Genomic DNA, 9,088 nt, shown 5'->3' with positions numbered 1-9,088 from the left:
GATGTTCATGCCTGCACCAACTATTCAGCAATTCATGAATGCAGTGAAGCAAAACGTTTTAGCAATTAAAAGATTGGTAAGTGATTTTTATGTCTCCTGATTATGCTCATTTCATTGTGCTCTGTATACGCCCATGATCCCCTAACTTCTTATTTAATATTTTATGTCCCTCCTACTGGTAAACATTCTTTGTATATCATGCCAGTACTAATTGGAAGGGGGACTATTCTAGGTCTTGCACCTACTCCTGAATACACCTTTATTATTTGTATTGAACAGTTCAACACACACTGTGTCACAAGTAGTGGTCTCGTCGCCTCGCCGTTGCCGCTCACTCGCCGGGGCCGCTCGTCGTCATAGCGGGTGGGGCGGGAGAGAAAACAGGAGCGCGTGGTAGCGGGCGACCGGCCGAAGCTCCCTAAACGTTTATCAAAAGAATATGCAAGTCTTAATATATCTTTTTGAACACAGTAAGGTCTTAATCTTTAAGGCGTTAAATCAAGAAAGCATGCATGATTCCCTCAAATAAAAAGTATGCATGATGGGATGGCACAATACAAAGAAGAAAGTTTACCTGAGCTTTCCTGCCTGCAAAGGCTCCGCTTCCGCGTATGTACACACGTGTTTCTCTAAGATCTTTCCATTAGCTCGCGCTAGAAACAAAGCCCGAATTTCCCACGGTGCTGCGCTTCTGGTCCGTAGGTGCTGGAGTGCTTCGCAACTTGGCAGCCTGTTTGGCGTTTCCTGAAGCTCTCCTCAGTCCGCACGGTGGCCTCCACGTCCGCGTGGTCGCTCGGTCGCTCCACGTAGAGGGTAATTCACGGCCGGGAGCAGCTCGCGACGTGGGCACCGCCGCGGCCACCGCGCGCAGCTCGTCACGGGTTGGCTCTCACGCAGCACGGACTATAAATTGTGCCCGCTCTCCCGGAACAATACATCAGCAAACACTCAGCGACACAACAACAATCAGAACTGTACTACTAGCAAGTAGCAACCATCTTTGCCTGTTGCAGCATCTGTAGCTTTTTTCTGTTCTTTCGTGCACGTTCCGTCCGCGGCTGATTAATGGCGACCATGATGGCCATGAGCTCCTTCGCCGGTGCCGCCGTCTTGCCGCCCGGCTCGGCCGGCCGCTTTGGGGCCCGGTCTCTGCCAGCGCTGGGCCGACGCGCCCTTGTCGTCAGGGCACAGACCGAGGGCCCGAGCGCACCACCGTCAAACAAACCCAAGGCGAGCACCTCGATCTGGGACGCGCTTGCGTTCAGCGGCCCTGCGCCGGAGCGCATCAACGGGCGCCTTGCCATGGTAGGCTTCGTGACCGCGCTTGCGGTGGAGGCAGGGCGCGGCGATGGGCTCCTCTCGCAGCTCGGCAGTGGCACCGGGCAGGCGTGGTTCGCCTACTCTGTGGTGGTGCTGTCCGTGGCGTCGCTGGTGCCGTTGCTCCAGGGCGAGAGCGCTGAGGGTAGAGCCGGCGCCATCATGAACGCCAACGCGGAGCTCTGGAACGGCCGCTTCGCCATGCTCGGACTCGTTGCGCTCGCCGCCACCGAGATCATCACTGGCGCGCCCTTTATCAACGTGTAGGACATGTAAATGATGAGAGTTGATTAACCTTGTATTCTTTGTACTACTATTAATTAAAGACTATTCATCCTCGTAACTTTTTAGTACTAATTAAAGACGGTTCATTTTTTTCTCACTCCAAATCTTCTTAATTATCACTATTACTCTATATGTTGACATAAATCCATCTTTCTACCGTAGAATATTCGAGGAATTTTTCATTAAATTTAATCCGAAAAGAGTAGATAAAACATTATTAACATAGTACTCCCTTCAATCCATATTACTCCCCGGAGAAATGGGAGGCTTGCGGGTAGGAATGGAAGCCGGGAATCGGCGGCATGATAGACGTGTGCGGCGACTCTGGCAGTGGCACACGAGGAAAGGGCGACAAGCCCGTGCTGGCCTGGGTTTAACCCTAGGTAGAGCAGGGCCTCCCTTGTTGCCGCAACGACTCTGGCAATTTTTTCCTCTTGCCGTGCGGCGGCGGCTAGGGCGGCGGCGGACGCGGCTTCAAGCTTTGCATTCCTGTGTGTGCCTCTGGCCCTTCCTCTTGGCCAACTGCACGACCCGTTGTTCGTCCGTCAACGACTTCTTCTTCGTCGACGCCGGGCTTGCCTTTGGCGGAGGCGACGAAGGCAAGGCCGGAGGAGGTGAGGGAGGTGAGGCCGGCTCTGGCGTCGAGGATTGGCACGTCGTCCATGGTGAGCGGCCAAGAGCGCGAGCGGGCGGGATTTTTTGGGAAAGAAAGAAAATGGGGCTAGCTGTGACGCCGACTGACCGGCCGGGGAGGAGTAGACGGGCGTCGCGCCCGTCCGTTTTGTGTCCGCGCTAACGTAAACGAGGCCTAAATTTGAACTAGCAATGGATCGTGCGGCTTAAAAAAACCAACACACGTCCGTTTGAATTGACGCCTTGACACGACTTTTGTATCCATTTCAATCTAATCATACACGCGCGCACGAAATGGTCGGGCGCGTTGGATTTGCTCTAAGGCCCGTGTCCCACCTCCCGCGCAAGGTGTCCGCAGTTATTTTCCTGTTCGCGCGCGCTCGGCGAGTGGCGGGCGGGAAAGTCGCCTGCGCCGCCGACATCGCAGCGACTCTCCGGCTGTGCTCTGCTCCACCACCCAATGAACCACCCTTTCGACGTACTCCAGGAGGATTCAACCGGCTGTGACCGGAGCCCGCGCCGTGCCGCGCCCGTGTGACGACAACGCGACAAGGTACGAGCCTGCTCAGTTCTGCAAATCCCGGAACTCTTGGTCTAGCCCCCGCAAAACTCCTCTTCTCTTACTAATTTTGGGATATGTTTTCCCAAGGATGTTCTACATGCTAGTACATGGTGAAAAATACCAATTTCGAAAATACCAACTTGAGCGTAGCTGAAGTAAGCCAAAACCAGATGTCTCGATGCATGCCAGGTGTTTGTTAGAATGTCGATTCATGGATACACTCGAAAATATGTCTGCTTTTGCTGTGAAACAATGCCCGCACCTGCGGCAACCCCTAAATCCCTAAACCATCCGAGGAGCCAACATGTGACAAGCTGTATGGGACTGAAGTTCATGATAAAAAGAATGTACGTAGCAAACACTTGAATAAATGGTTCAATTCAACCAGGTTTGAGTAGGTATGCTGTGCTTAAACAAGATATACGTTGAAATTAGTATGAACAATGACCGGACTGGGACCAGTGTTGACAAACTGGATGCTCAGGATAAGCTAGAAACGACTTGAACTTGAAACAGGTGTCACTCATGCGCTACGGGTTCTTCGACCCCTATTAGTGACAGGTGAACCATTGGGCCTAGGGTAATTTATTTGTGGATCTATACCATTGGGCCTAGGGTAATTTATTTGTGGATCTACATTTTGCATCTCTTGTGGAGCGTCATTACCTCCTTGATTTCCTTCTGCCTGATCTCTATTTCGGTGATAGAATTTAGTCGTCAGAGCTATCAGAAGACAAGAAGTCGAGACAGCTCCACTAAGTATGAAAAGTCCAAAAAAACTGCCAAATGTGAGTTTCTCTGGATCAGGTGCACGTCCCGCATTGTTGCAGTTGTTTTCATATCCTATTCCGATCCATTTCTTCTCAATTCGATTGATAGTGTCTCCTCCTATTATGCCGAGGATTGCCTTTGAGATGTCCCCAACTAGAGGAGATCCTTTTGGAAATGCCTGTTAAAGAAATTTAGTGTTCTATTAGCTTATATATGCATAGCTCTAGAGCACTTCATATCCTGCTACGCTGATTCCTAAAGGAAGATCAAATTGAACCCATGTGGTAGCAAAGAAGTGCAGATTGTCGTTAGCATAAATGTTTTAGAAAATTACTCTGGTGTGCATAAATGAACTTATGTGTCAGCACATATTACTTGGTAAGAGTTAAGAAACCCTCATTGTTCTTGGCCTAAGTTTAAGAGCTCATTTAGGTTCATGTATATGGACGTATGTGGCAGCACATATTGACTCGGGAAGAACTAAGAAACAATAGTGCTGAGCCTAACTACTTAGCACCCATTCATGGCATGCAGTTGAACATGCATAATTCGTTTATATATTTATGTGATAAAAAAAGAATTTTTCTCTTGTATGGGTGAGTTGCACACAATTTTGTGAGTACTTGTGCCCTTTGAAAGAAAATAATAGATGTACATGTTGGAATACATGCACCACTAAAAAATTAAACACTAACATGTTGTGTAATCATAAATACATGTGGTCATATGTTTGCACAAAGTTTTGCTAGTGTATACACATGGATTAACATGTTCTAATCTGAATTTAAATATTTTGAAGACGCAACTTTCTGCCAGATGTTGGAAAGTTCTTTTTCAGCAAAAGGTTGCTATACACTCAAGTAGGTTCAAGGAAGCTCCTCTCTTGTAAATATTTTCTTACATACTCAAAATATAATGTAATGTAGGCCCCCACACAATTTTCTGTCAAAATATGTTTTTTTTAATGCACGGATGCAACTTTCCAGAATTATGTATTACCCATAGGAGCACATATTTTTTCCCATTAACAAGTAATGATACCATCCTCTTGCTTATGGAATAGCACCTGTAGCGGCATAAATCTTTATCATATTTCAGTGTTAAAGTTGATATCAGGATCTGCCACCTCTGAAGCCAGCTATGCGTGCGTGCATGCATCTGTTTTCTTCTTTCTTTTTTGAGATGTGCGTGCATCTGGGTTAGATTAGGGGTAACTTATGTCATTTTTACATATGCTGACATGTTTTTCTCTGGCCAACTGGCCAAAAGAAACGTTTAACTCACAGAGGTGTAATAGTGTGGCAATTGTGATGCATTGTCAAAAGCTAGAATGGTACAATTGAAATGTCAATTTTAAGAGTGGCATAAGCAAAAGGGTCCAAAGCTAGAGTGTTAGAAACAAAAACATTCCTAGGCTAGTAGCACAACTTTGTTGATTTAGCGTTAAGGAGTTATGAGCTAGTGATTAATGGCCATTTTGTTATTAAACATCAAATGTTCACAAAAGTGCGTATCTTAGTTATGTGAGGATTAGTTCAATAACTTTAGGCCTCCGTTCATTCAGTTAAAGAATTAGGTATGCAAAGCCAGCAATGGTCCCATCTTAAATAAAACTAGCAGCGATGAGATGTGTACATGCATGTCTCTAATCTATATGTATTTTAAACAAATTGAATAACTGTCAGCTCCAGAGTTATGTTACTTACATATCCAAAACCCGCTGCCTTGTAAAACGGAACCATAGTGTACCCTTTGCAGTTCCTTGCAAGAAATAATCTGATATATGGGACTTCATGAATGAACGCAGCAATTCCGCCATTTTTACTTCCCTTTGAGAGCGCACTGTAAAATCCATCGTAGGTGCTATAGGTCTTGATCTTCAATCTGTCGAAATTGAGTTGTTCCAATAGACTCTCGACGTAGGAACCACGAGTGCATCCTACATAGTCCCCGCTTCTACGGAGGTCGTGGATATCAGTTATAGTTGGATTCAGCTGTCTTATGGTAAGCATTGTTGCCAAATTTGCGGTGTAGCTTACTGACAGTACAAGGAAGAAAAATACCCATACAATCAAAACTATCTGAGATAGTAAGCGTTCCACTCCGTCCTCTGAAAATTTTTATATGTAGTTCAGTTAGTTTTCCAGTCATATGGAACGAAAATTCAGGAATCACATAACTACACAATATAGATGAAAGTCATGAAACTTAATTTTCTACATATTGTGCTTACTAAGTTTTTCCGACAGTGGGAATTATTTTCTAGTAACTACAGAACAAGGTTTAAATCCTGGATAATCATAGCTGCAAATCCTGAACATGTGGTTGAGAATCGAACTCAGATCATCAGCCAGAGGCAAGGTACCACACCGCTAAGCTATGCTAGTGTTAATTATTGGTAATATGGCACCGTTTCTATGGCAGAAACTATTGTGTTATATAAGATACTGAAATGACTAACAAAGTAACCCAGCCACTTGAGCTTTGTTATATAAGAAACTATTGTTTTATGCACTCACTGTCTCCAAATAGGGAGAAGAAAGTCGTAATCCCAAGCTTTTTGTTTTGGGGGACTTCTCCAGCAATATTTGTTTTCTTTCCCAGGAACTCCATTAGCCAGAGAACAACCCATGTGTAGAATAATAATATGATGCTTCCGAGCCACAGGTCACGTGATAATGGCTCAACGAAAATCCATGTGTTGTTAGTTTTGCTGCTCTTGGCTGGAACAACCATTGCCACTCCTGATTCTGTGTATGGTAGAGTGAAGTCGACGTAGGAAGTTCTGTTGTGTGAGATTGTTATGTCCCCAATGGCTACATCATATTTCTGCAAGGCATCAAACAGAATTTGCTTTACTTACCAGCACAATGATCGCTTAATCTTTATAATGAAAGCTGTAACTATGTCATAAGGACATGAATAAGTAAACTAAGAAGAGCCTAATTATGCCATGTCTCTTATCATGTAAAGATGATTTGTATATTCCTCTGATATAGTACTTTACCTTATGAGTTGCAAGCAACAGATGTCATGTTAATGCAATTTTTGCTACAATAACATAGTACTTACAAGAACAGTTACCAGACCACTAGTTAAGCATGATATGGTGGTTGTACACAATATATAACAGAGAAATATGCCCCTGCTTAACATCTCCTCAATTGCAATTTATTTGAGTGGGTTGTGTGCCATTTATTTTACATGGTTGCACTGAACTAAAAGTAATAAATTAATATGGGAGCTCTTAGATCATGGCATGCATATAAAATCTACTGCTTGCAAATTTGATGCCAGAAGTTGAAGCCCTGATGCAGCTATTACCTTAAGGTAAACTTGGTAAACAAAATCATCATAACCTCCACTGCTTGTGTCATTCGTAGTGCCAAATGCTACATACTCATAGGGCAGTGCATAGGGAAGTCTTTTAATTGCCTCTTTGAATACATCAATTGAAAGGCCACTTGCTGTAGTGGCCCCAGTGATAGGATCTTTTCCACTTGCCATAAATTGTGGGTATACACTTGTGTGCACTCCTACTCGAAGCTTCTTCCCATTCACAGGAGCTTCCCACCCTCTGGGTATCTCTGTTGATTTTCCTGGCCAAATTACCGGGTTTAGGTCAGAAGCTAAGCCTGAATGCCGTGTCGTTGATTCTCCGTGATATAGTCGCCGGGAAATACCATTTTCTGCAGTCCAAAACCCAATTTCTTTCCACCCTTTATCAACTACATTTATTATCTGAAATGTAGAAGCTTGCAGCTGCCTGCCTGAAAGGTCAAAATGACCACTCAAACCTCTAAATTTGTATTGCAAGATGGTCTTTAGGAGATCCGGGCCATAAACAGAAGTTCCCAATCTTGTCATGTTTCTTGCAACTGCTGGTTTTTGAAATGATGTTTTGTTCTTAATACCAAGGTTTTCAACTGCTTGCGCTACCGCCCATATAGTATCATAGCCCCAGAGTTCAAATATGCTTAGTTTCAGTGGTGGATCATTTGGGTTATCAATCTGTAATCTCCTGTTCCAGCGTATGGTGAAGTTATCCAGTTCCTCTGATTTAGGAGTATAAAACTTTACTCCTAAAACACCATTCATTGCTTCCATGACAGAAGGGTTCGTGGAGTCTATGACATTGGTTAGCCCATCTGTCATGATCCATACAAATCCTTTCTTCATCATACCAACCTCTTTTGCCATTATGAAGAGGATCGAAGCCAGATCAGGTGACATATGCACCAAGAAGACCCTTGTTTGCATTGTCAATAACTTATAGAGTTCTTTGGTAATTTGTTCAGTAGTTGCTGACAGGGGGATCACACTCCGGTAGGGAACACGAACATCAATTTCTTGGAGGGCGTCAATGAGATATGGTATGACACCTCTACCATAGTCAGTTTCTTCATAAATTGGCACCACCTGTCTCCACCCGTAGGCCTTGATTAGGGAGGCAATGCTATTCACTTGTGTAGAGTCACTCAATGTTGCACGAACAAAATATGGAAGACTGCCAGAGTAAAGAGATGGGCTTGTTGCTGTGAAGGAGATGACAGGGACCTGACTTTTACTCCCGAGATCCGATACAAATGCTGCTTGTGAAGATGTTTGAGGACCTATAATAACTTGGACGCTGTAATTCTCTAGCAGGCCGAGAGCTGTAAAGTTGCATAATCAAATTTCAGTCGAATGCACCTTTTTGCTGCCCGAAGCTTCGTAAATTCAGGATCAAAGAGTAAAGAAATGACATACAGTATTTACTCAATATATGTTCATTCATAGCACTCTGTAGCGTGTATTTCTACTGTCCTAGCAAACTTACACTTGTGCAAAACAGGATATGAACCCACTACTATCTTTGGATGAATGTAACGAACCTTGTTGTCATATAATGAATGATTACAGTTTGCTCTATTTGCTTGAGTTGCTTGGTTTGAAATTTGTTTATTTTACCTTGGATTTCATCACCAAACTTTTAGAAACCTTTTATTGAGTATATTTCGCACTCTTTGACTACAATAACAGTTCTAAGCAATGCTCGATTCCCCTTTTACATTTCAGGTCATACTATCATCGGGATATTTCCTTGATCCATCTCGAGGATTGTTTGAAGGTATTTTGGTGTGATTTTTCAATTGTAAGTGAACTTAATATTTCCATTGAGAAAAAAGGGTAGTCAAGTAGAAAGATTACTGCTAATAACTCCATTCTGATTTCTAAGTCCACCTGCTATGTTCTGACTGTTTGTGAATAGAGACGGTTGATTAGTCTCTCTGTTACTCTGTTAGTACGGAGAAAACAGTTCAGATACGAAGGGATCAACACCATGGCTCTGGTCAAGTAACTGGGTTCACAGAAGCTTATCATAAAAAGCACGCTGAAGCACTTGCCCAGCAAAGATAGCTATCCATTGTCGAAAATTTATGTAATGAATATGTCATACGATTAAATTTCACAAATTACAGATGACCATACATCTGAAAACATGAGTAAATCTATAATCTCTGGGTATTGAAGTTTGAA

The 9,088-nt window shown here is 43.8% G+C and overlaps 2 protein-coding genes and 1 long non-coding RNA gene across 3 annotated transcripts; 2 read left to right on the top strand and 1 right to left on the bottom strand.

The window, feature by feature from the left end:
* Positions 1-948: 948 nt before the first annotated feature.
* On the top strand, positions 949-1,660 carry LOC109778070 (low molecular mass early light-inducible protein HV90, chloroplastic-like). The gene has a single exon (XM_020336622.3). It carries the CDS (start codon positions 1,066-1,068, stop codon positions 1,582-1,584), a length of 519 nt encoding a protein of 172 aa, XP_020192211.1. The 5' UTR covers positions 949-1,065; the 3' UTR covers positions 1,585-1,660.
* Positions 1,661-2,552: 892 nt separating this feature from the next.
* On the top strand, positions 2,553-9,088 carry LOC141023421 (uncharacterized). The gene is made up of 2 exons (XR_012184842.1): positions 2,553-2,788; positions 8,627-9,088. It is a non-coding gene; the product is annotated as an uncharacterized lncRNA (long non-coding RNA).
* Positions 6,768-8,239, bottom strand: LOC109778061 (glutamate receptor 2.2-like; the record flags this gene model as incomplete). The annotated part of the gene is made up of 1 exon (XM_020336615.4): positions 6,768-8,239. A coding segment is annotated over one exon (1,419 nt), but the record flags the coding sequence as incomplete, so codon positions are not given.

The sequence above is a fragment of the Aegilops tauschii genome, chromosome 5 (assembly GCF_002575655.3).
Source record: "Aegilops tauschii subsp. strangulata cultivar AL8/78 chromosome 5, Aet v6.0, whole genome shotgun sequence".
Taxonomy (NCBI): domain Eukaryota; kingdom Viridiplantae; phylum Streptophyta; class Magnoliopsida; order Poales; family Poaceae; genus Aegilops; species Aegilops tauschii.
The sequence above is the reverse complement of the archived record's forward strand: the minus strand, read 5'-3'. Positions and strand labels throughout refer to the sequence as shown.

What these genes read in the sequence shown, in the direction of transcription:
- LOC109778070 (XM_020336622.3), top strand. Translation starts at nt 1,066, where the DNA reads ATGGCGACCATGATGGCCATGAGCTCCTTCGCCGGTGCCGCCGTCTTG.